The sequence below is a fragment of the Cololabis saira genome, chromosome 8, assembly GCF_033807715.1.
Source record: "Cololabis saira isolate AMF1-May2022 chromosome 8, fColSai1.1, whole genome shotgun sequence".
Lineage (NCBI taxonomy): Eukaryota > Metazoa > Chordata > Actinopteri > Beloniformes > Belonidae > Cololabis > Cololabis saira.
In genome coordinates this window covers 6,155,085-6,181,977 of record NC_084594.1, presented here as the reverse complement: position 1 = coordinate 6,181,977, position 26,893 = coordinate 6,155,085, and the positions used below count along the sequence as shown (strand labels likewise).

The 26,893-nt window shown below is 42.4% G+C and overlaps 1 protein-coding gene across 3 annotated transcripts in view; it reads left to right on the top strand.

Moving 5' to 3' along the window:
• raly (RALY heterogeneous nuclear ribonucleoprotein) overlaps nt 1-26,893 on the top strand; it is a 191,444-nt gene that overhangs the window by 133,943 nt on the left and 30,608 nt on the right. For all 3 annotated transcript variants that reach the window (XM_061726625.1, XM_061726623.1, XM_061726624.1), the window contains exon 5: nt 16,883-17,046. In XM_061726625.1, the coding sequence (XP_061582609.1) occupies nt 16,883-17,046 (164 nt within the window). The remainder of the gene's footprint in view (nt 1-16,882; nt 17,047-26,893) is intronic.

The following is a 26,893-nucleotide window of genomic DNA, read 5'->3' as shown; positions in this document are numbered from 1 at the left end:
TTGCCAAATGTTCTCTGCCAATCCCAAACAACTTTGACTATTGGATGATTCAAGTTTGAAGAAACAACACATATTGGCAATTTAACTCACTCACTCATTTTCTTCCGCTTATCCGTTCCCGGGTCGCGGGGGCAGCAGCCTCAGCAGGGATGCCCAGACTTCCTTCACCCCAGACACTTCCTCCGGCTCTTCTGAGGGGAGTCCCTAGGGAGGAGGGACATGCCTGGAACACCTCCCTAGGAAGGCGTCCAGGAGGATCCGGTACAGATGCCCAAGCCACCTCAGCTGACTCCTCTCAATGTGAAGGAGCAGCGGCTCGACTCCGAGCTCCTCCCGGGTGACCGAACTCCTCACCTTATCTCTAAGGGAGCGTCCAGCCACCCTGCGGAGTAAACTCATCTCGGCCGCTTGTATCCGCGATCTTGTCCTTTCGGTCAATACCCAAAGTTCATGACCATAGGTGAGGGTAGGTGCGTAGATTGACCGGTAAATCGAGAGCTTCACCTTTCGACTCAGCTCCTTCTTCACCACGACGGTCCGGTACATCGTCCGGTAACTGTGGCAATTTAACAATTTATCAATTTAACAAACAGGAGCCTGAGTAGCGTTTTGAAGAAACCAACACAGCAAGAACAGCCTGGCACCTCTTCCTCATGCTGGCCACTGCTGTGAGATGGCATCCCATTCCTCAACCAGCCAACGTGGTCATGTTGGTCACTCTGGCACAAACAGCTCACCCAAGCTGAGTGTTGTCATAAATACATTTTATTAACGGATAGCCCCTTGAGATGAATCATCTCGTTTTCAAGCGGGTCCAACACAAAACATACAACACAGTACAAAACAGTCACATAAAACATACATAATACATAACATACAGTATAAGGCTCTCACACACAAACCCGCCCACACACCAGTCAAGACCTACCACACCTGAAGAGCACAGGTAAATACTGCATATAACACAGTAATAACAACAGGAACAACAATATTAATAATAGTCATTGTCATCATCATTATTGTACAATATATGACAAAATAGATACATTATGTATTAAAAAATAAAAAATAAATAAAAATGAGAAGGCAATACCACTAGAGGCAACTACATGGTTTATTGAGATTGGAAAATAGTGAATTTTTAAAGAGATGTAATGAATTGAGTTTTCTTATATTGATGGGTAGGTTGTTCCAATCTGATGGGGCTTTGAACTTAAAAGCACGTCTGCCAATGTCTTTAAACGTCAAAGGAACAAAAAGCAAGGGTTGCTGAGTGTTTCTGAGAGAATATGAGGATGTATATGGAAACAAATTTTGTTTTAATTAAGATGGATACAAAGACAATGCAGCGAACAAAATAATCCAGGTAACGGGGAAAACAGGGTAACATTCAAAACTTTGTATATGCTTAGTCCTCTTTTAAAGTTTAGCACTCATCTCATTCATGGCAGCAAACTTGCCGAGTTGGCAAATTGGCTGTAACTGTTAAGGTTGATTTATGGTTCCGCGTTATACCAACACAGAGCCTACGGCGTAGGGGAAGCGGCGATGTGCACGTACTATATGCGTCGCCGCGTACCCTACGCCGTAGGCTCTGCGTCGATTTAACGCAGAACCATAAATCAGGCTTTACAGCCAATCAGCGTTGGCTCATAGCCCTAATGCGTTCAAGACAGTTGTAAAGTAAGAATTAGCCTACACTGGCCGCACAATGTACATTTTATCGTTATTAGAACCTACAATTTACGATTATATATGAACGTATCACACAAAACAGGGCCTTTATCATTGGGCCCTATGAGCTTGTGGGCCCCGTGGCGACCGCCCCCTAACCCCCCTCTGGCTACAGTCCATACTGTGTCTCCCTGCATTGAGATTGCCTCCAAAGATGACAAGCTTGGCTTTTCACTGTACCCATGTATAAGGACAATACAAATATTCTATTCTATTCTATTCTATTCTATTTTCCAGTAAGGGAGATGGCGCCCCGCACCATCACACTACCTCCACCAAAAGATGTTATTCTATCGGTGCAGCAATCAGCATAAAGTTCTCTGTGTCTTCTCCACAATTTGACTCCATGATCCAACTGCCTTAGCCAGAATCTGGTCTCATCACTGAACAGGACGTTCGTCTACATGTTCAGTTTCCTGTACACATGTTGCCGACACCAGCACCAACGGGTCATGACAGGCCTCCTGGCAGCCTCTATGAGAAGATTTGGCAAATTCTTTATAGGCACAACCCAGATACTCAGCTCTGCTGCGCATCATAAAACAGGCTTTCCAACAATATATGATTTATTGCCAAGAAGCGTTGTTACAACAAAAAAACTATCTACCAAACACACATTGCCTTTCTTTTTGTGTTAAGTTTATAAAAATAATTAAATAAATGAGTTTTAAAGTGGTACATTTGATATCCTCAATCCAAAGCAAAGAACAAATAGTTCATTCCAACACTTTTATCTCAGATTTAATACTAAATGGAGCAAAGACCCAACACATATTAGCATAACTTGATTACAATGTAATGTAAAAGGAAACATTTCAAAACTGGATCAATGTGTGCCTCCGCAGGGTGGCTGGACGCTCCCTTAGAGATAGGGTGAGGAGTTCGGTCACCCGGGAGGAGCTCGGAGTCGAGCCGCTGCTCCTCCACATTGAGAGGAGTCAGCTGAGGTGGCTTGGGCATCTGTACCGGATGCCACCTGGACGCCTCCCTAGGGAGGTGTTCCAGGCATGTCCCACCGGGAGGAGACTCCGGGGAAGACCCAGGACACGCTGGAGAGACTATGTCTCTCGGCTGGCCTGGGAACGCCTCGGACTCCCCCCGGAAGAGCTGGAGGAGGTGTCTGGGGTGAGGGAAGTCTGGGCATCCCTGCTGAGGCTGCTGCCCCCGCGACCCGGTAACGGATAAAGCGGGAGAAGATGAGTGAGTGAGTGAGTGATCAATGTGTGCCATATAATTTGTTTTTCCCAGACTTGAGTTAGTAAACCACTTCCCTCTGCCATCAGTTCTCCTGGAGCTTCTCAGCGCAGGTCCAGACCACATGGGAGTTTTCCTCTCTGCACTCTCACTTGCTCGAAGGAAGTTGTTGGGTTTTACTTAGTGAAAAAGGAAATGAAATATGTTTTTGTTGTGGAATGGTCCAGTGTAAATTAAATTCAAGTGTCTTGATGGCACATGTAACCCCTCCAGGGATAGCATTTCCCAACAACTTACTCCATATGCAGTCGTTTCAGACCTCCACCTTGATCTTCATGTTCTGAGTGTTGGCTCGATCACAAGTACCTTTGTTTAACGTCCCACCCATATTTCTAAATCTGCTTTTCTTTGTTTGTTTTGTTTAGTTCTCGGTACACAACATATTGTGTTCCCAGTCATTAAAGGTATAGTCCGTAATGTTGGAGAGCTAGCAAAATTTGAAAGTGGCACCTCCTCTAAGCCCCGCCCCCTCCTCCCCCTCCCGTCAGCGCTCCGTCCAAAGCCACACCCGCACAAACTTTGGGGAACGCGCATTTGCAGGAGTCGAGTTTTCCAGGACATTTTGGACAGTTCATTTTCAACAAAACTACCTCATGTCTCATTCACCTGTAAGTGAGGCCGGTTTTAGGGGGGGGCAGGGGTGGGCAGTGCCCACCCAAACGTGCATCCTGCCCACCCAATCAAAGTTATGGGGACTCTTTATTTTTTTATAAATATAAAAAAATATCACAGAATATCTGTACCGTTTTCTGATTGGGTGGGCACTGCGCATCATTTTTAGACACAACAATGAACGCATACCGCAAATGTTGTGTCTCGGCGGAGGGACCCGACGTCCCAGCAAAATGAGCACAACAGAGAAGTTCAGAACAGCAAACAGAGCACACACTGAACGCAGATTTATGGTTCCGCGTTACACCAACGCAGAATGGTGCACGTAGCCGCGTACCCTACGCTGTAGGCTACGCCGTAGCCGTGGCAACAGAGCCTGCACGGCACCGCAGCTGACCGCCACCGCACCGGCGCTCTCCGTCCTCGCCGGGATGGAGACGCCTCCATCCCCACAGACCCCCATACTGGGGAGGGGATATTTTTGGCTGCGTTTTCTCGTTTTCTGCGCCATTCTTCAGCAAACGTGACTCGAGTGTGTGAAGTTTTCCGGCAAGATTTTCAACGTGACGAGTGCGCGCATGGGACAGAGGGGGGCGTGGGCGAGACTTAAAATGAAGGCATCTGATTGGTTCTTTCCCCCCTGCCAATCCTCTGGTCCTCTGGCCAATCCGTGCCACTCGGTGCGCAAAAAACAGATTGGTCAGAGTTTTTACAGGATTAAAGCTGTCAGAGAGGTCGGATTTTTTTCTTTCCTTTTTCTGAACACATTATTCACTGGCTACTCTCAGGATGGAAGGACAATTTCAACCAGTATAACAATAAATGTTTTTGAATACGATCACAGACTATACCTTTAATGGGAGCCCCATGCTTTTTAACATTAATCGTCACATTCCCATCTTATAAATGCTGCATGTACGTACCAGATCAAAAGTATTTTTAATTCCAGATATATACTTTTTCCTGGAGGAAACTATACTTTGATTTGAGTGCATCAATACCAGAAAACCATGGAAAAAAATAACTTTTTTTTCCCTATGTTTTTTGTTTTTCCCTTTTCTTGATCTGATTGCATAAAGGTCATCCAGAGCACATGTGCCTGAAGTTAAATCTATTAAAATAAATCAAAAGATTAGTGACCTTTCCCACTGTGGTTATGGTGTGGTGGAGAAGATCGTCTTTTTCCAAAAATTGTTTTATCACTTGGTCATATTACTCAAAACAAAAGATTTACTGTTGTTTTTTGTATCTTAAAGTACAATTGCGAAGCATCTGGCCATCTGGTCAATCTGGTGATTGTAAAACTTTTGGCTGTGTAGCATCATGACTCCTTCTGACACTGACCCGATCCAGACTCTGAATAAGATGTACATTTCCAAATTTTGTGCCGAGAATACAAATCAAGACGAGGACAGCAGATTTGAGCCTGAGTGAAGCTTGTAAGGCCAAAGGAAAAGCAGCCATGTCCAAACAGTTGGCCCGATTCACCAAGTTACAACTGCATTTCCCAAAGTTTCATAGCCTATCGTGACCTGAACTGAGCTCTTAACTTAAGAGAATCAAGTTGTCGGATCAGGTTAAAGCTTTGTATTAACTGTGACGTCTACACTCTGCAGGCTTCACTGAACATTTCAATAGTTCACAAACCGAATCAGAGCGGTTCTCAGGTAATCACACCCAAAAGTCAAACTTTATTCTTTACCCTGGTTAAATTACAACAAAATTTGATATAGAAACTCTTTATTATGTTGGAATTTCATTACTGGAATCTGCATTGGCTCTTTAATTGACCCATAACACACTGTGCTTTTAAAAATCATCCCAATCCGCTCCAACCGCACAAAGTTTAGATTTAACAACTGTGTTGCCCACTTTACTATATTCAGATGATATATAACAATACCGATATATCGTAACATGTTTTTTCCAGTTGTGACTGAGCTACTGTACTTGATATACAGGACTGTCTCAGAAAATTAGAATATTGTGATAAAGTTCTTTATTTTCTGTAATGCAATTAAAAAAACAAAAATGTCATACATTCTGGATTCATTACAAATCAACTGAAATATTGCAAGCCTATTATTATTTTAATATTGCTGATTATGGCTTACAGTTTAAGATTAAGATTCCCAGAATATTCTAATTTTTTTAGATAGGATATTTTAGTTTTCTTAAGCTGTAAGCCATGATCAGCAATATTAAAATAATAAAAGACTTGCAATATTTCAGTTGATTTGTAATGAATCCAGAATGTAGGACATTTTTGCATTACAGAAAATAAAGGACTTTATCACAATATTCAAATTTTCTGAGACAGTCCTGTATTATCATAAAGTTCTTACTCTGAGAAAATCCAGTTTAAAGGCGAGTTTCTTTTGGACCTTTCTCTGACACGACACCCTGATTTTTGCTGCAACACTTTGCTGCTGTGCTACATCGCAGAAGATTGTAGTTATAAATACCATGCCCGAGACATTTCTGATATTATGTGAATAACCGAAGAAAAAAAAAACAACAAAAAGAGAACATCTTTCAACTTATAGTGGAAACCCAACCTGCATTCTATGATGGGTCTAATTGCGTTGGAAAATTGGCTCCACATGGGATTGTCAATGGTTTCCATATTGGCTCCATGACTTATCCCTCGGGGTTTGTTTATGTGGTTAGCCCAAGCTAGCTCTAAATAACATGCCCATTATGGACCCAAGACCATTCAATAACCAGGTAACACCCATAAAAACATGGGAAATGTAACCAGAGTCACAATGGAACCGTTGATAATCCCACAGGAGCCCCCACATATGAATGTTGAGTCCAAAATACAATATAGTTTTTTATTTTATTACAATACACTGTCCTATATTATTGTTGTATCTTTCTTGTACAGTGAACTTGTGTTATTATCTAGACTAATAATTACGTGTTTGAACCTGTCATGTAGTTCATTTTTCACTACATGCGTGTGAAGACGGGGAGGGGTGTGAACTCCCCATCAGCCTCATTAAACAGCAGGGTTGCTTTTTTATTGGACTATTATTTTGAAGTTGCACTTTTTTTGGCAACAAAATATCGTAAATGTGTCTAAAGGTCTAGCAGCAGCTTTAGAAGGTAGATGCACTTTTGTTGTTTTGCTAAAACCAGTGTTTGTTGCAGTGTTTTTTTTTTATCTTTTTAAAGTCAGTTTATGCAGAAATACCACTTTTGGCCACAAGTGAAGAATCAGTTGACCAACGAGCCACTGACAATACTAAACTCTCAGCAGTCTGACCAGCACTGATCCAGCTGTACCTTCCTATGGGATTTCTTGCTTGTCTTGTTCTCTCAGATGTAAGTCGCTTTGGATAAAAGTGTTTGCTAAATGACTGTAGTAATGTAATGTAGTAGTAGTAATACTGAGCTGGTGGGTGGGAAGTGGCCAGCATGTCTTGTAATACCACTTCGTTCCTCTAGAGGTGCACTTCTTGTGTCCAGAGTGACACAGGAAATGCTTAAATTCATAGCCTATAGTTTATTAAATCAGTTACTAAAACAAAATTCTCATTTCTACCAAACTGTATGTTTTTTTTCTTTTTAAGTTCATAATATTTTTGTCTTCATAAAAGTTATAATTTACAAAATCCAGTATATAATATACACATTTATAACTGTTAAATTGGTAAGTGTTGTCACGGATATCAGAAAGTTATTCACTCCAAAAGGGATAAAACAGCAAGGAGAAATGAGAGAGGTAAGCCCTTAGCTAGGCAACATCAACCTGTGTTTATGACGTTAATGTGATAAACGTATCAAGACAACAAAATTAACATTAGCAGTGCAGATAGTGACTTTTGTTAGAAGTAGCTAAATTAATAAGGGGGGAAAACCCAAAGTGATGATGAGAGTCAAGGGCAATTTCAGTGAGTTGACTATCAGTGTGATACTGTCCATTAACGTTGGTGGTTAATAAATGTTTCATAAAGATTCAGCACTCTTCCTTCTTGCTTTTACCAGTAGTGGTTTAGAAGTCTAGAGTAAGGCCACATTTACACATAGCCGGGTATTTACAAAAACTGATATTTTTTTTTAAAAATGTCCTTGTTTACACGAGCCCGCATGAAAACGCTGTTAAGGTGCTATGAGCAGCCAAACCTGCAGGGGGCAGAGTAACGAGAAGCATAAAGTTATGCAAGCCAATCGGAATCCTGGAAAAAAACATCAACACATCAACACGTGTGAAGCCTGAATAATATGGTTCTGCGTTAAATCGACGGCGTAGCCTACGTACGGTGCGCGTTGTAACATAAATCAGCTTTGACTGCCAGTTACTTCCAAGACGGAACGAGAGTCTTTCGTTTGGAGTGACAGAGAAGTGGAGTTACTTTTAAGTGTGACTTTAGAATTTAAAACAGGTAAAATAAAAGAAAATATTGACGGTGGCCAAACAAATTGTAAACACAGGTCGCACAAATGATGCTGGTGACGTTTCTGTTGCATAATGTGACGTTCTGAGCCTAAATCTCCGTTTTCCTCCGTTTCCCTCCGTTTACAAGCAAACGTGAAAACTGAGTTTTTGAAAATCTCCACTTTGGCCGGAGTTTTCAGAAATTATCGTTTTTTGGTGACTTTGAGCTTCGTTTTCGTGTAAACGAACGGCCAAAACGCATGAAAACGCCTCTGTTTTTGCTCCGTGTAAACGGGGCCTAAAGTTGACAAGTCGGCCAAATGCATCAGTTCATTCAGCTGGTAAATGAAAGATCCAGTCAACAACATAATCTGGGATTGTATAGTTAAAGGAGCCGTCTGTAAGAAATGTCCAAAACTGGTACTGCAGTCACTTTCAAAATATTGTTGAGCGGCGTGTACCCTCCCCCTCCTCCCCCCGACCAGAGGTTGCCAGGTAGGCTGCAGAATGCAGCAGGAACGTAGGCTGTCATGGCTGCGATAATTAGAGCCGAGCTGGCAACCCGGACGCCGAAACAATACTGACTTGGTGATTGGGAGATAGGTGGAGGGTGGAGCTTCAGGCCAAAACAAAAAATGACAACATAAACATCAGTTGAGGGCTGCAACTCCTCTTTTTAAACTGGAATATCCTGGCTTGAGTGCTGTTGTCAGTGACATAAGTATTTGAACTGAACATGATTTTTAAATGTCTGTTGACATATCGGGGTCATTTTATGATTCGTTTTATTATTGCTCTTACATACAGCTCCTTTAAAGCACTAGTTGTGCTTTTTTGTTAATATGTGCAAAAATATTTTTTTCGGATGCATTATCTGTGCCCCAGTCTTTAGTCTAGCGAAGCCCTTGGAAACTTGGTTTATTTTAAAAAAAAAGCGCTGCTGAGCAGGAACGACTAAAAACTAAACCTAAACTTGACTAAAAACAAAAGCATGACATGACATACTGTATGGCTGGGAGAACAGTAACCATCCGCGGGGAGCAAGGGAAAGACAATACAAGATATACACAGGGCTTGATGAGACACAGGTGCAAACAGTCAGAGCAGATGGGAACAAGGGAAGTGTCAAGGTTTGACATTCCCCCCAGCTTTCAGTTTCTGTTTTGCCCCGCCTGTGTCCCATCTGCCCTGATTGTGTCTGCACCTGTGCCTCGTCATGTCTCGTTATCCCCTGTGTATATCTGGTCTTGTCATAACCTTGTTCCCTGTCGGACCGTACTGTTTGTTCCCTCCATGTTTCCTGCCACGTTTTGCTCCTCAAGTTTTTTGATCCCTTTTTAGTTTGTCTTGATCCTGCCCAGCAGCGCCTTGTTTTTGCCTTTTTTTTAAAATAAATCCTGTTTTTTGCCGACTCCTGCCTCCCGCCTCCTGCTCTCCTGCGTTTGGGTCCACACCTTACCCCAAGATGTGACAGGAAGTCAAGACAAAATTTAAACACAAGGACACAGGGTTTGGAAATAAAACAGGAACCTAAATACAAAATCTGTAACAGATATCAATAAATATCATCCATCCATCCACCCATCCATTATCTATACCCGCTTTATCCTTTGCAGGGTCACGGGGGTCTGCTGGAGCCTATCCCAGCTATTTTCAGGCGAGAGGCAGGGGTTACACCCTGGACAGGTCGCCAGTCTATCGCAGTTATATATCAATAAATATTTAATAAAGTGACCAAAGGGACTTTCTGATTCCTAAAAGACAGGGGGGTCCCAAATCTTTGTATTAAACAAGCTGCAGTGACAGGAGCAGCCTTGACTACAGGGGAGATACATCTTGGGAATTCTTGCTGTGGATCTTCGTAGTTTTGTCTTTTTTGCAATGAGGCAGAGAGCCAGCACTTCAGCCCATTATCCTAACCATAACCCTTTACCTGAATGCTGATGAAGAATTTTGACAGCTTGGCCCCCTGCAGGGGGAGGTCGCCCCAGTCCTACCTCCTGCAGGGCTTTGAACTGGACTCAAGACCTTTTGAGGAAGCTACAACTTGCTACTCAACTTCCTACCCCCCGGGCAGATCCCGACACCTGGAAGTTGGTTCAAACAGACAGGAATCAAGAGAGCACCCCATGGGGTGATTTGGAGGTCTGTGTCAGTCATGCCAAATGTCTGATAATGACATTTGGCCCGATTCACATCCGACTGTAAATTACTTTTTGTCTCTTGCCTGATTAGTGTATTCCTGCATTTGTTAAACTCCTTGTTGTATAAGAATCTGATTACAACCTCACTCGAGGTCAGCATTTCTACCAGACCTCTGGCCTGTGTAGACACGCTCACCGCCGGCTCAATAAAACCTCATAAAAAAACCACAAAGCGGACTTCTGAACTGGTTTGATAAATTCCACAACAATTTGGTGCTGTGACCCGGATGACAATAGACCTTCGATGGAAACTCCTGTTCCAGAACAACGGCGCAATCAGCGACTCTATCTAAAATTTTAGAGGTTAAGGGATCCACTTACAAAATCCCAAATTATTGTTGCTGAGTTGTTGTCGAAAGTCTGTGAATTGGAGTGCCGGAGAATGGTTGACGTCATCCTGAGATTTTAGGTAAGTCCGCTGTGTGGTTGTGAAGGTTATTTTATTATTTTGTGTTATTGGGAACGTTATTGTAGAGATGTTTTTAGGAACGCTGGCAATTTCATAACACTTGAATTTGATTGTGTTGTGAGAATGTTCTGCTTCTCCTGCCTTAAGAATCTGACTCGCTCTTCTAAAAAAGGTTTAATATCTCAGGTAACATTAAAGAGAGAAATGGCCAAGAGCGCCATGGTTGGTCTGGTACCAATAAAAAGATAGTCCAGGGGGACTATTCTTATGCATATGCAGGACGTGGGGTCCGTAAGTGTTGGAACACTGATATATTTGTGAGAAATAGACATAATGTATGTAGAGAAACTGTTTTATTTTATAAGTCGGGATGACACGCTCTCCCAAAATGAGGTATATTTCATTTCTGCAAGAATCGACTTGCTCTTCTTGCACCAACAGGAATGATTTGTATGCTCTGTCAAGTGAAGTTTTTCAGTTCTTTAAATACATGTATGGTAATCACGGTACCGATAGTTTTATTTGTTAGTTTTGTTTGTTACTCAGTTAGTATTAAATATTGTTAAAATAACTAAAAAGCACTTCAAACTCCCTCAGATTTTTGGAGGGATGAAGGTAGACGCCGTAATGCAGAATCTCAAATAGCTTCGCTTACTGATCAAAATAAAAAGCTGATGGCTAGAAGGATTTAAAAACACAACGCAGACGAAAAAGAAATTAGAGAACCAGTTAAATGATAAAATCAAAACCTTTATCCGATGAAACTGATTAAAGAATCAAATGACGATGACACTTCTGATGACGACTGGATTTTACAAAAATCCAAGATCTGTTGCCTACAAAATTTGGAGCCAAATAATGGTAAGAGATTTTAAATTAATAAACAAAATGGCTAGAGGAAACAGCGGTTAAACTAACTTTGCCACATGATTTGAAAAGTAAAGTACTTGATGCGCAAAGTACTTGATGCTTGTAGAATTCCCTTTTAATCCCACAGCTGTTGCCAAAATCACACCAGAGCAAGCTCAGACTTTTTTTCACAGTATTTATTGCCTTAACAGTTCAAAGGGAAAATTGATAATCCCAGGGAACTTTATGCTAAAACAATTTTGACAGCAAAAGAGAATTGTGGTCTGTCACGAGATCAGATTGATGGATTCCCTCCAGGGTACATGCAAAATATATATTTGCTAATTGCCCTCCACAAAGGGTAGGCCTGGATAACGCAAAAAAGAATCTGAAATGTATGAAAATACTAATGTCTTTTTCAAAAGTGTTTCCTACACAGGTTGAGCGCTGAGAGGAGGCGCAGAGGAAACAGCCAATGATCGGCTCCCATTGGGGTGAGCCAAATCAGAGCATCCCAATTTACATAATCGTATCCTGCCTATGGTAACTTCATCATGGAAGTGCATGGAAATCTGTCTGTGGCCTACTATAACGTCTCTGAATGCATGTATAACTAATCTCTAACTAGAGGTGTCAAGTAACGAAGTACAAATACCTCATTACCTTACTTAAGTAGAACTTTTGGTTGTGTATGCTTCACAGGAGTAATTATTTTTTAGACGGTTTTTACTTTTACTCCTTACATTTTCACGCAATTATCTTTACTTTTTACTCCTTACGTTTTAAAAACAGCCTCCTTACTCTACTTCATTTCGGCCTTTAAAAAACTATCCAGTTAAATTGTGCCATCCGGATAGAGTGAATTTGGTTGTGGTTGGATGAGAAGTATAAACATATTTGGTTTGTACGTGTCTGGTCTCTGAAACACATGTTAATGCTCAATAATGCACATATATGGTTCTTTAATATATTTGCATTATACTAAGATGCATTCATTTTCAATGGCTTTTAGCCTTAATGGTTTTTCCCCGCTTATATTACTTTTACTTTTATACTTTAAGTACTTTTGAAACCAGTACTTTATACTTTTACTTGAGAAAAATAAAAATAAATAAATTTTGAGTTGATACTTCAACTTCTACAATACTTCAACTTCTACAGGAGTATTTTTGAACTCTAATATCTATACTTCTACCTGAGTAATGAATGAGAATACTTTTGACACCTCTGTCTTTAACACTCGTCCTGACTTTTCCTGTTTTCCTCACTGACGGCTCTGCTTATAAAAATGGAATACCATACGCAGGTTATACAATTTGTGATAATTCTTAATTGTTGAAAGCGCCCCCCTCTCCAGCTCCACCCAAGTAGATGAAACTATATACTGATCAAAAGGTAAAACTGTTACAATCTATACAGATTCCAGATATGCTTTTGGTTGTGTATATTGTATCTTATAGATTTTATATATTGTGGGCGAACCGAGCATTTATCGCATCCTCGGAGATAAATGTGGTTAATTGATTGGTGAACTGTTACAAGCCTGTCAACTACCTTCATCTATTGCTTTGTTAAATGTGAAGCCCACACCCAGTCCAACCCTGTTTTCACTAGGCAATGCTTCAGCTGACCATGCAGCAAAAGAAACTGCCAAATTTGGCTTACCTGTCTATGTAAAACTTTGCCCTTCTATACCCGCTAACGACCTGGTTTCTCCTAATGATGTAACTCTCCTACAAGAAGACTACTGAGGTGAAGGAAAAACGGATTGTAGCATTCCCATGGTTGTAAAAATGTAAATAATTTGTGGGTCAGCAACGACGGCCGCGTTGTTGCACCAACATCCTTGTACACGTGAATAGTTGATCACAGTTGGCAATCACAGATGAGAAAAAGGGGGAATGTGTCAGATAGTGTTGAAAGACTGATAAGCTCCAAGATTTGCATCCTATAAAAATATTGCAAACATTATCAACACTTCCCCCCACCGTGATTTTTTTTGAAGCTCTGCAAATAGACATTATGTGAGGGATATGAAATTATTCTTGTATGAAAATGTTCATGTATGAAAATGTTTTTGTATGTGCAGAGAATTTTAAACTGGACTTAAATGGACAATGTTGACACCTGTTAACACCCATTAGGAAGCACAAAACTCACGCTTCATGAAAGGATTATGGGTAGACCTATGACCATACCAAGCAATTCAGTTCTGTATATATGAAGAAGATGGACTTCCATGCCATGGATGAATCCATGATATCATTCTGTTGTACTCTAAACTTTTGCTGTCCAGTCAATCCACAGACAAGTAAAAGCTGTCCAGTCTCCTCCTAGTCACAAACCGTGCCATAACCTCCAACCCGGCAACTGGGTCTGTGTCAGGGAGTTCCGACGGAAAAACGCCCTGAAACCTCGCTGGTCTAAACCTCAACACGTCCTGCTCACCACCAACACCGCCGTCAAGTGTGAGGGGCGTCTAACCTGGTTCCACGCATCCCACTGCAAGAACACAACTCCTCGACCATGCAGCGGAAACCAGCCGATTCCTTCTTCTTCCTGCCCGGAAGTAGCTGAGCTCCAGCACCTGGGACCTCTGCAGAGGAGCAGGGGAGCAGGGGAGCAGGGGAGCAAAGGAGCAGCACAGGCCAAACTGTGACTCCACATGCTCTCCTTCTGAAGAACCGCTTGTTAAGCCTAAAACCAGCCAAAATCCACTATTATAGCTACCTTGCTACAATGGTTAATCGCTGTTCCATACCTCTACCAAAGGATGTTTACTGGATTTGTGGCGTGAAGGCTTGTGAATATCTTCCAAACGGTTGGTCTGGAATATGTGGTCTGGGCCATGCGGTACCAGCCATGAGAATCGTTCACATTGTTAGAAGAGAATTGTACACACACACACAAACACCATGGACAAGATTTTTTGGTGCCCTCGTTCCAAATTACGGAGTCATGGCAGCTTTGGAACAGATAAGATATTTATCCCATGCAGTTGAAGATTAGCCAACACCACTGCAAAAGACATGCCTATGCTCTCACAAGAAATGACTGCTTTAGGGATGATGGATTTATTAGCTTCTCAAGGGGGAACTTGTGCTGTCATTAAAACTGAATGTTGTACATTTATACCCGCAATGCCACAGTCCAAGAAATAACGCATCACTTGAAAGACATTGCTAAAACGTTACATACAACTGTCGCAACTAGTTTTTTGATTGCTTTAAAGAACAGTTAGGACACGTTGGTTACTTGATATTTGAATTTGTTTTGTTGGCTTGTTGTTATTTGACTTCTGATCACATGTTTAAGGTTCACTTGCAAAATACTCCACTGTAATTCAACAAAAAGAAAAAAAAAAAAAAAAAATTGTGAATTGATGAAGAATTTTGACAGCTTGGCCCCCTGCAGGGGGAGGTCGCCCCAGTCCTACCTCCTGCAGGGCTTTGAACTGGACTCAAGACCTTTTGAGGAAGCTACAACTTGCTACTCAACTTCCTACCCCCCGGGCAGATCCCGACACCTGGAAGTTGGTTCAAACAGACAGGAATCAAGAGAGCACCCCATGGGGTGATTTGGAGGTCTGTGTCAGTCATGCCAAATGTCTGATAATGACATTTGGCCCGATTCACATCCGACTGTAAATTACTTTTTGTCTCTTGCCTGATTAGTGTATTCCTGCATTTGTTAAACTCCTTGTTGTATAAGAATCTGATTACAACCTCACTCGAGGTCAGCATTTCTACCAGACCTCTGGCCTGTGTAGACACGCTCACCGCCGGCTCAATAAAACCTCATAAAAAAACCACAAAGCGGACTTCTGAACTGGTTTGATAAATTCCACAACAATGCAAAAAGCCCAATGATCGTTGTTTTGACCAACCTGAGACCACAAACAGAAAGTATTTCACAAACATTATAAACAAAACTTCTAAAGCTCCTACGACTATTATAAGCAACTGATCCTTTTTCTTTCTCTTCTTTTATATAAAGATTGTTTTGTGGCCTTTATTTTCGAAAGTTGCTAGACAGGAAACCGGTTATAGAGATGGGGGAAAATACGCGGTAAAGACCAACAGGACAGGATTCAAACCCGCTCAGCCAACTGACCTATCCGGAGAACCCCAATTTTTTTGGACGTAACTTTCCTGGATGATGGATAGCATTCCTGGGTGCCTCTCATTTGTGCCAATATGATATTGTAGCCCTAAAAACCCAGTTTTAATGTCTAAATCCATCAGTCTCTGCTGAGTTCCATCAACTTAACTTATATCTTAACACTTAAATTGTAGGCTGCTTGTGGAAATGGGACCTTCACTGACCCTCACCGGCCCATGGCTTGTGTAGCTGTGCTTCAACAAAAACCTACACTGTAACATTTCAAGTTTGGCTTGAAGTAAACTGCAGTGTTTCTACAAAAGTTGGGGTCCAGCTGATTCTAAACTGACTCCAAACTGGAAACAGCAGAGAGGTGCATTCATTACATAGCTGTTCCATGTTAACACTAACCCTGCAAAGTCGGCACAGCCAGCTGGAAATCTATATTTTATTTACAAAATGAATCACATCATTGTTAAAGGGTTTGAAAGGGAGTTGACAGAGAGACCCAAAGAGGTTGAAGTGATTTGTTTTTCTTTTAAAAAGGACTCAGCAGTTGAGTTCCAGCTAACGATCAGCGGCAGGTTAAAGGGCAGCTGCCAACAACAGCGCAGCTCTCATGACTTTCTTACATCATGCGCAGGTTCAACCCCAGGTTAAACCCCAACCCTCAGCTGTGCCAAAGGCGGGCCGTCAGGTTGAGATCTCCTTCACGATGAAAAGATAAACACATCAGGAGATGGGGAGGCGATGCCAGCACAGGCTGGTCCGTAATGAAACGATGAGGGCGGCTGAGGAGGCACCGAACAATCTAATGTGACACTCATCCTGCAGGCCCTAATACATAGGGATTCCCTGTGACTTTGTTATTTCTTGCTCCTTCCTGATCCTGTCCATCATCCCTGCCTGAAGTTATTGACACGCAGTTCTTGCCAATGGACGATGGCAAGACGACTGTGGTGTGTTTATACTTCCTGGTTAGATGCAATCTCTCCATCTATTCCACGTCCATCTTGGCTTAAAGCCTGAAAAGCGGAGGGTCGGGTTCTTTCCAAAGACTTGGATGAATAAACGTACCCACATGTCCTGTAGCTGTTTTTAAAGACTGAATAAAACCTACTAAAGTACCTACTAAATCACTGTGTTGTGTTGTTGCAGTTATGTCTTAAGGAGGTGCCTCCTTGGGACATAACTCCTTGAGACATTGCCTCCTCATATCCTTTCTTAACTTGTCCATTCATTCTCTTCTTTTCAACCATCTTCCCGTGTCTCCATTCTTCGTTCCCATCCATCGACTCCTGTTCCTTGGTGTCTTCCACCTTGCCCTCCTCCTAGGTTGTTCGAGTACCGTGGTAGGGTGTCTCCAGTCCCTCGAGTGGTGCCCGCCAAACGCCCGCGGGTGGCCGTGCCCCTGGTACGGCGGGTCAAATCTCTGCCCATCAAACTGCTGACACGCAACGCCTCCGTCATCACCACCACCAACGGAAACAAACAGAAATGTGAGTTTATGGATGGATGGATGGATGGATGGATGGATGGATGGATGGATGGATGGATGGATGGATGGATGGATGGATGGATGGATGGATGGATGGATGGATGGATGGATGGATGGATGGATGGATGGATGGATGGATGGAAATCTTGGATGCATTAATTTTAAAGTCATTTCAGCTCTGTTTATATAACTCACATAGACAGAATCCCAAATTCTCAGCTTTGAAAGGAAATTTTAAAGAAGCATTTGTTAATGCAAGGAAATAGTATAAAGATAATTGCTGAATAAGAATAATAATCTGTGCCGCAGTGATATATTCTTGCAGTTTGTCAACGTAAACAACTGTTGCATCATCCCACTCTTTCCACTTATTTCTAATCCTGATTTAGATCTCTTTTTGAAGCCTCTTCCAACACTAAAGGGGGCTATTTAAATATTTATTGTAAGATTTTTCTGATGCTCTGAAGGACACTTGGGTGTTTGAACTGGGAGAAACCATTTAAGATACTTGGCAAGAAATCTTACAAGGGTACGCAAATCATCTATTTGTGTCTCGTATTATTTTACTCAATGTAGGATCCTGCACCGTGCTCATTATACTAAAGCTCAGCTTTCTAAACCACTTTACAGGTTCATGCCTCTGCAAATGACTGTATACTCACATGTTCCTCTTTGAGGATTTACTGAATATTTGATGTGCTGTCCAGAATAACTGGAAAAACATTGTTCCTAATACTTTGACTGCATTATTTGGTGTACCAACAGCTCTACTTAATGTATCCCTGGCCCTTAAGCCCTTGATAGCATACATGGTGGATCTGAAGAGATGCTGATGCCCTTTTTTTCATTTATCCAAGCTCAGAGTCCTCTTTGATAGAACTAGGTTTTTTTAGTGGTCAATAAAATATGGTAGATTGTGAGAGTGTGTTTCCTTCAATAGCCCTCTTGAGATACACCCACAGAGCAATTTTCATGTCTCTGATATTAGTTTTGTTCTCCATGTACTCACTTGAACTTACATTTCAATTCAAAAAGTTTATTTTTCTCAAATAGTTGATATTTTTGGATGATGAAGAGTTTTTGGGTTTTTTTTCCTTCAACTTCTAACTATGAAATCATAATCACTTCTGATGTGAACTCAGTTATCAATGTTGTGACACCCAGAGGGTGGGCTTTTTAAAATGTGTAAACAGATCAAATTGTCAAGTTATCACTCACCTCAACGTTTATGGGCATCTTAAACAATATTTCTTTGTTAAAATACAGAATGTCAAGAAAACCCTGCTATCACTTGGGTCATGTTTTAGTTATTTATTCAACCCTTGTACTGTCTTTGGGTCAAAATTACCTAATTCTCCTTCCTTCTTTCCTCCTGCTCTCTCCTTCTTTCTCCCTTCCTCTTTTCTCCCTTCCTTCCTTCTTTCCTCCTTTCCTTCATTCCTTCCTTCCTTCCTTCTTTCCTTCCTTCTTTTCTCCCTTCCTTCCTTGTTTTTTCCCTTCCTTCCTTCCTTTCTCCATTCCTTCCTTCTTTTATCCCTCCCTTCCTTCTTTCCTCCCTTCTTTCCTTCCTTCCTTATTTCCTTCCTTCTTTACTCCTTTCCTTCCTTCTTTCCTTCCTTCCTTCTTTTTTCCCTTCCTTCCTTTTCTCCCTTCCTTCCTTTTCTCCCTTCCTTCCTTCTTTCCTTCCTTCCCTTCCTTCTTTCTTTTCTCCCTTCCTTGCTTCTTTCCTCCCTTCTTCCCTTCCTCCTTCCTTCTTTTCTCCCTTCCTTCTTTTCTCCCTTCCTTCCTTCTTTCCTTCCTTCTTTCTTTTCTCCCTTCCTTGCTTCTTTCCTCCCTTCTTCCCTTCCTCCTTCCTTCTTTTCTTCCTTCCTTCTTTTCTCACTTCCTTCCTTCTTTCCTCCCTTCCTTCCTTCTTTTCTTTCTTCCTTCCTTTCTTCTTTTTTCCTTCCTTCTTTCCTCCCTTCTTCCTTCCTTCTTTTCTCACTTCCTTCCTTCTTTCCTCCCTTCCTTCCTTATTTTCTCCCTTCCTTCCTTCCTTCCTTCCTTCCTTCCTTCCTTCCTTCCTTCCTTCCTTCCTTCCTTCCTTCCTTCCTTCCTTCCTTCCTTCTTTTTTCCTTCCTTCCTTCTTTTCTCACTTCCTTCCTTCTTTCCTTCCTTATTTTCCCCCTTCCTTCCTTCTTTTCTTCCTTCCTTCTTTCCTCCCTTCTTCCCTTCCCCCTTCCTTGACCCGAAGAAAGCACAAGGGTTAACACATAAAAATATTCCACAAACCCCTTTAAAGTTTATTTAAACATTTCTTCTTTAATTTTCCAAATAGTGTAAGAGATTTGTTGATAATTCATCTCAATTATATGTGTCTGTTTGTTTGTGCTTGGAGTGTTTTATGAGGCTGCAAACAAAATCTGGTTTAGGGCCACCAAAATCCTCGGACCTGCCCTGCCCTGGGTAGGACGGGCCTTCATGCTGGAGCTTATGGATCAAGAAAACATCTGCCCACTGCCAAAATGATATATTTTCTATTCCTGAGATGAAATGGACAGTCCAACATAAAACTTTATTGAGATATTATCTTGAAACGAGGAAAGATTTAATAATAGCGGGGTTTCCAAAGCTCTGGCTTGTAAATACTGACATTTACAGGGAGAAAAACCTTAAAAACAGAGCAGGAGTTGCTTTCCATCGGCCAATACCTTCGCTGTACTCCGGCATCGTGTTCACATTGAAGAGTTGCATGTTTTAGATAGACTTTAGATTCCACTGCTGCAAAACACCTGGTTCAAATGAATGTGACTTGAACAGATTCAACACAAGATGGTACCTGAAAACATTTCAGTAGAAATTAGGAGTTAAACAGTCTGGAAATCCAAAGGGAGGGGTGAATGAGACAAAAAAAACAAGGGGAGGAGAAGGTGGGTGAATTGATGTTGAGCAATAGCTCCAAACAGGGTTGGTGAAATGTGATAATAATTGTGAGAAAAACAACCACCAGATGTGTTGCATGACTCCAGTTGTTCTCTGCCGTCAGTAATGTCCTCCTAACCTCATCGGTCCTCCCTTCTTTCCTCCTCGCTGCTTTCTTCTCCTCTATACGGGGGTAGCTATAGGTAGATTGACGAAAGACATGGATCAGTTCACCTGGTGTCCAGGTGTCCTGGGACAGATGCGTGGAACTGTGTCAAAGCACTGCAGAAGTATGCATAGATGTCTTTCATGACTTCCAAACAGAACTAAATTTTGCTTCAGCATAATTTCTGCCCTCATGTCGATACACAACACTTTATTTAGTGACATTTCACTTCTAAAAATGCTTATTTGAACACAAAGGTGATTAAATGGTGGAGGCTGTGAACTATGTTCCCAATGAAATCCCACGTCACAAGTAAAAAATATACATACACACGCACGCATGCACGCACGCACGCACGCACGCACGCACGCACACACACACACAAATATTAATCGATATATATTTTTGGTGGCGTTTTTAGTTCATGAATTTGCCACATGAATACAAACAAATAAGCAAACAAACGCTAGAAATTATTATTAATATTGTTCTGGTAGCAAGCTGTGCAAGGAATGAAAAGAAATGACGTCTCACCTAATTCTTCTTTCTTTTTTCATTAAAGGTTGATGTGGTTTGAAACATTATAAACATTTAGCCTTAACTGTGCGTGACATATGCAGATCTTCTCATTTTCTTTTGTGACAATTGTTTGTGTTGGAAAAGAAATGCATATTTTTATTTTTTAATTCATTTATTCATTTTCACATGCATATCAATAATTCATCCGCTGTATTATTTCCTTTGTTGTGTGTTTATATGTCTCTCTACATAAAATGCTCTAAGAAGACCTCTTCGTTATGAAATGGTTCTGTTTTACTAAGGAGAGGCAAGATTAAAAAAAAATCATGACATAGTAAAAGAAACAGCATGATTTAACATTTAAACAAAAAGAAAGAGAGTCCAATAGATAAAGACTAGTTCAAATGTAATAACGTTTTGACTCAGGCTTAAAAGTAAAATGCAGCTGAGAACAGGTGTTTCAGCTGATCTGGGTCTTTCTGGGAGTTTGTTCCAGACATGTGGAGCATATAAGCTGAATGCAGCTTCTCCATGTCTGGTTCTGACCCTGGGAACTGATAAAAAACCAGATCCAGATGACCTGGGGGGTCTGGAAGGTTCATACTGGGTCAGGAGTCCCTGATGTGTTCAGGTCCTGGACCATTCAGATCAGAATCAGAATCAGAATCAGGTTTATTAAGTCAGCTTAGAAAAACTGTTTTTGACTTTGGATACACCGGCGGCGACACAATGGTATTGTGCACCTGTTTTTCCAAGGGTAACACTGGGATAGGTGGGGGGGGGGACATCTTCACACTGAATATAATACAATACACAGTATCAAGGTGCAAAAACACCTCAGCACACAGAGCAACAGACATCATCACAAGACTTGCATGTGGGTGTGTGTGTGTGTGGGGGTGTCCCCGGCACAGTACATCCAAGTGATCGCCGCAACTTCGTGGGGCTCGGAACCCGGAGACTGTTGGGGGCAGGGGGGGTGTGGGGGGGGGGGGGGGGGCTGATAAGGGGGAGGAGCCGAGGAAGGCGTTGAGTTGAGGGAGGTGTGTTATCAGTAAGTGTGTGTGTGGCGATAAGTCATGAACTTCGTTCAGAGCTGCTCTCAGCCAGTGTCCTTGATGTTATCAGGCGGCTCGGTACGGTTCTGAAAACAGGGGTCCACAGATGTTCGTGGGAGAGGGGAGGGTTAGTGTCAGTGGGGGCAGAGTCACCTTGTTTACATTCCACCAGAAAGATTGTGACCAGAGCGATTGGCCAGAAACCGCCCTGTCAAGGCCAGATTAGAGGATCAAGAATTATATTGAAAACAGGCAGCCACAGTAATTTTCCGTCTGCCTTCAGTCTCTGGTTCATCAATGGCGACTCCAATCAGACCAATTTGTGATCAATTCCCGCCAAGTCGAGCCCCCAACTTCTCCAGGGTGTTATCCATCTTCCCAATGAGCTCAAAGACCACCGCCAGCCTGCGATTCTGTTCGAGAATCACATCCAGCTTACAGCTTTGCTCCCCCAACGTTAAAGTTTGAGCGTTGATCGCCTTGCTTGACCCTTCAGCCATGTCCGGCAGCTCTGAAAGAGCCAAAACAGCTGTCGACGACTTCCGTGTTTGTCGATACACCAGGAAACCCCCTCCTCCTATCATGTGGATGATCAAGAGAAATCCTGCTATCATAAATCCAATTATGAAGGCATCTTCAACGTCCTCGACAGACAGAATCGCCATGCACAAAGGCTTCCAGTATTTGTAGGAATCCATTGTGTATCCAGCAAAAAATGTCCCATCGGGGCAAGAGGGCTCCCTTACCCCCTGACTTCTTGTCGCAAAAATTTGGTCAATTGTGCTGAGAGACCAGTTAATCAATTCCATGATTGTAGAGTTTCGGAGGAGTGAAAAGGAAGAGACTCTGAAGACGAGACAAACAAAAGCAGGGCAGACAGATAAGGGAGAGGAGCAGAAAAGCGTCCGCCTTCGTCGAGAGCCGGAAGAAGGAAACTGGCATCAGAACTTTATAGACCAGCATCCAAACTTTAAAGTCTGTCCTCTGACGGACAGGCAGCCGGCGTAAAGATCTCAGAGCTGGACTGATGTTGTCCAGCTGTTTTGGTCTAAGTGAGGACTACAGTTTCTCTGTACAGATGTCATCGTGAACCTGCAGGTTTGTTTTTCTCCATCTGAGCTCAGTTTTCCAACACTCTCTTTTCCCATTTTTCACCAGAGGTAAATTTCACCTAAATGGGAGCAATAATATCCATAACATTTAACATTTTGGCATTGAAGCTATTGTAGAGATCATTGACTGGCAGGGCTTTCTCCTCCTCTGAAGGGCGGGGCAGGTGCACTGATGAATGTAGTCCCGCTTCAGCACCTCAGTTTCCATTGATCCATCCATTATCTATACCCGCTTTATCCTTTGCAGGGTCACGGGGTCTGCTGGAGCCTATCCCAGCTATTTTCAGGCGAGAGGTAGGCGTTACACCCTGGACACGTCGCCAGTCCATCGCAGGGCCACATATACGGACAAACAACCAGACACACTCACACCTGCGGGCAATTTAGAATCACCAATTAACCTATTACGCATGTTTTTGGACTGTGGGAGGAAACTAGAGTACCCGGAGGAACAGTTGGATATTGATATGCAGTTTTAAGATTCTCTCCTTCAGAGTGTTGACCGTGTCCCTGGTAAAGCAGAGGACTCCTTTGTACATTATTTACGGCAGAGCACCCACATTTTCAGGCCCAGCCTTTCACTTTCCCTGTGGCCTTTTACTTGTTAACAGGTTTCCAGTCCTCCCTTGGGGATCCAGAGTCTTTTGATAGTGGAGCAAATCTGTTCTGCAGTTTCACACTTGGTTGTTTTGGAGGTCTGTTGTTAACCTTCCTACTCACGGTGGTCCAGTCCGGTTCCTCCCATGCACAGGGTTACAGGAGCTCATCCATCTCGCAGGTAGTGGAGGCCGGTCGGTTTTACAGATTTCAGCTCGCTGTGCCGGCCTGTGGTGTGATTTACTCTGGTTTTGCACCTAGACAGTTCCACGGAGGATTATCCCTAGATGATTTATTAAAAAAGCACAGGGTCTGCTTTCTTGGGTGTGTTATCTGTGCTCCCTAGCCATGTGTTAGCTTGCTCATCTCCACCGTTATGAATCAAGGGCCAGGTTGTTTCTTCCCCCACACAGTCCATTTAGCTCCACATTAACTTCTAGGAGGTGAATTGTGGTCTCCAACTTATATCTTCCGCAGCAGGCCGCTGTGGTCATCTTGCTCTGAGAGCCTTTTCTCTTCTATGCATGTTTCCAGGCCAGAGCTTCAGGAGTTGCATCCTGACCTGCGGTCCCGCCCGAATTGAATCGAATTAGCACCTTTCCAGGCGATTTAGCTTCAGCTGAGTGCCCAGACACCGTAAACCAGGCTTCAGCACATGGAGCACTGAACAAAAAAAACTACAAGTAAATGTTTTTCCTATTAAAAACACTTTAGTCTCAGTGATTTTAGCGCCCAGAAACTGTAGATCACACGGGAAAAAATAGAAAAATTTGATTAAAAATCAGTAAAAGAAGCAAAGCCAGCAGAGGACCTTTTATAAAATGAATTCCAATATTATAATATTATATTCCAATATATTTTTAAGTTATTTTTATGTGTTGTCCCTTGTTGGATTCCTTGGTCCCCTCTTTCCCCTCTTTACGTCTGCTTTCCATGCTTGTATTAGCTTTTGATATTTACAGTATTTATGAATTTGTAACTGTTCCAGGTGCCGGTCATTCTCTGTTTTTGTAACATTTGCTCACCACAATATTACAATTTCAGCCAGTTTAGAACATAATCTGCTTTTTGTTATAAGACAAAGCAAAACTTTTAATAAAAAACACCTATGAATGTTGTTAAAGTAAAATGAAAAGTAAATTGTTCAGTTAGCCATACTTTAGTCTGTGCTTCATTTTCTTTATAGGCACCTTTAGAAAACTTGAGGATGTATATCACAAAACAATCATGAAACAAAACAGTATTTAGTATTTTTAGTAGGACAGACATTTAAAATACAAAAAAAGGGTAAATTAAGTGTGGTGATGGTGAGAGGATGTGATGTGAGAGGAAATAATCCTGTGGGATGAGCTGGTTTGAACCGATGTGATGTGAAGGCGGGCGGAGATGCTACTGGACCAGAGTCTTGTTGGGGAGTTTTGATAACTACACATAAACTAGTGTAACATCAGAAACATTTATATAAAAATGCAGTTGCTCTGATTGAATATCAAGGAATTTATTGGGATGTTGGATGCAAATCTGCAAAGATTTTTGGTCATATATCTGTCAACAAAGAGACAAACTACAACATTCAAAACTCTGTGATGCCGCAACATCAGCATCATCTTTTTACCCTAAAGTACAGATGGATAGATTTTGGGGTGTTGGATGTGTGGGCTTTCAAATGCATTAACCCTTTGAACCCTACAGTATCAGACTTTGTACGTGGTGCTTGTGGTTGATTAAAGTGGACAAACGGTGGAGCCGAGAGGATAAATGTATATCCTCAAGAGAAAATACAAAATGATCTGAAAAGGATTTTCACAAGTAGGGCAGGAAGGAAGGAAGGAAGGAAGGAAGGAAGGAAGGAAGGAAGGAAGGAAGGAAGGAAGGAAGGAAGGAAGGAAGGAAGGAAGGAAGGAAGGAAGGAAGGAAGAAAAGAAGGATGGAAGGGAGAAAAAAAGTATGGAAGGAAGGAAGGAAAGAAGGAACGAAGGAAGGGGAAAAGAAGGAAGGAAGGAAGGAAGGAAGGAAGGAAGGAAGGAAGGAAGGAAGGAAGGAAGGAAGGAAGGAAGGAAGGAAGGAAGAAATAAGGAAGGAAGGAAGGAAGGAAAGAAGGAACGAAGGAAGGGGAAAAGAAGGATGGATGGAAGGAAGGAAGGAAGGAAGGAAGGAAGGGAGGGAGGAAGGAAGGAAGGAAGGAAGGAAGGAAGGAAGGAAGGAAGGAAGGAAGGAAGGAAGGAAGGAAGGAAGGAAGGAAGGAAGGAAGGAAGGAAGGAAGGAAGGAAGGAAGGAGAGAGCAGGAGGAAATAAGGAAGGAAGGAAGGAAATAAGGAAAGAGGAAGGGAAGAAGGAAGGAGAGAGCAGGAGGAAAGAAGGAAGGAAGGAAGGAGAGAGCAGGAGGAAGGAAGGAAGTAAGGAAGGAAGGAAGGAAGGGAGGAAGGGAGGAAGGAAGGAAGGAAGGAAGGAAGGAAGGAAGGAAGGAAGGAAGGAAGGAAGGAAGGAAATAAGGAAAGAGGAAGGGAAGAAGGAAGGAGAGAGCAGGAGGAAAGAAGGAAGGAAGGAAGGAGAGAGCAGGAGGAAGGAAGGAATGAAGGAAGGAAGGAAGGAAGGAAGGAAGGAAGGAAGGAAGGAAGGAAGGAAGGAAGGAAGGAAGGAAGGAAGGAAGGAAGGAAGGAAGGAAGGAAAAAGGAAGGGAAGAAGGAAGGAGAGAGCAGGAGGAAATAAGGAAGGAAGGAAGGAAGGAAGGAAGGAAGGAAGGAAGGAAGGAAGGAAGGAAGGAAGGAAGGAAGGAAGGAAGGAAGGAAGGAAGGAAGGAAGGAAGGAGAGAGCAGGAGGAAATAAAGAAGGAAGGAAGGAAATAAGGAAAGAGGAAGGGAAGAAGGAAGGAGAGAGCAGGAGGAAAGAAGGAAGGAAGGAAGGAGAGAGCAGGAGGAAGGAAGGAAGTAAGGAGGGAAGGAAGGAAGGAAGGAAGGGAGGAAGGAAGGAAGGAAGGAAGGAAGGAAGGAAGGAAGGAAGGAAGGAAGGAAGGAAGGAAGGAAGGAAGGAAGGAAGGAAGGAAATAAGGAAAGAGGAAGGGAAGAAGGAAGGAGAGAGCAGGAGGAAAGAAGGAAGGAGAGAGCAGGAGGAAAGAAGGAAGGAAGGAAGGAGAGAGCAGGAGGAAGGAAGGAATGAAGGAAGGAAGGAAGGAAGGAAGGAAGGAAGGAAGGAAGGAAGGAAGGAAGGAAGGAAGGAAGGAAGGAAGGAAGGAAGGAAGGAAGGAAGGAAGGAAGGAAGGAAGGAAGGAAGGAAGGAAGGAAGGAGGAAGGGAAGAAGGAAGGAGAATGAGGTCATTTTGACCCAAAGACAATACAAGGGTTAAAAAAAGAAAAAACATTGCTGCAGGCCAACTGCAAGGCAAAGCAGGATATGCCTATATAAAAACTATTATTAGATGTTTGTTATAAAAACTATTATTAGATGTGTGTTTCATCTCTGTTCTCTGAAGGCTTATCGATCAGAACCCGAGCGCTG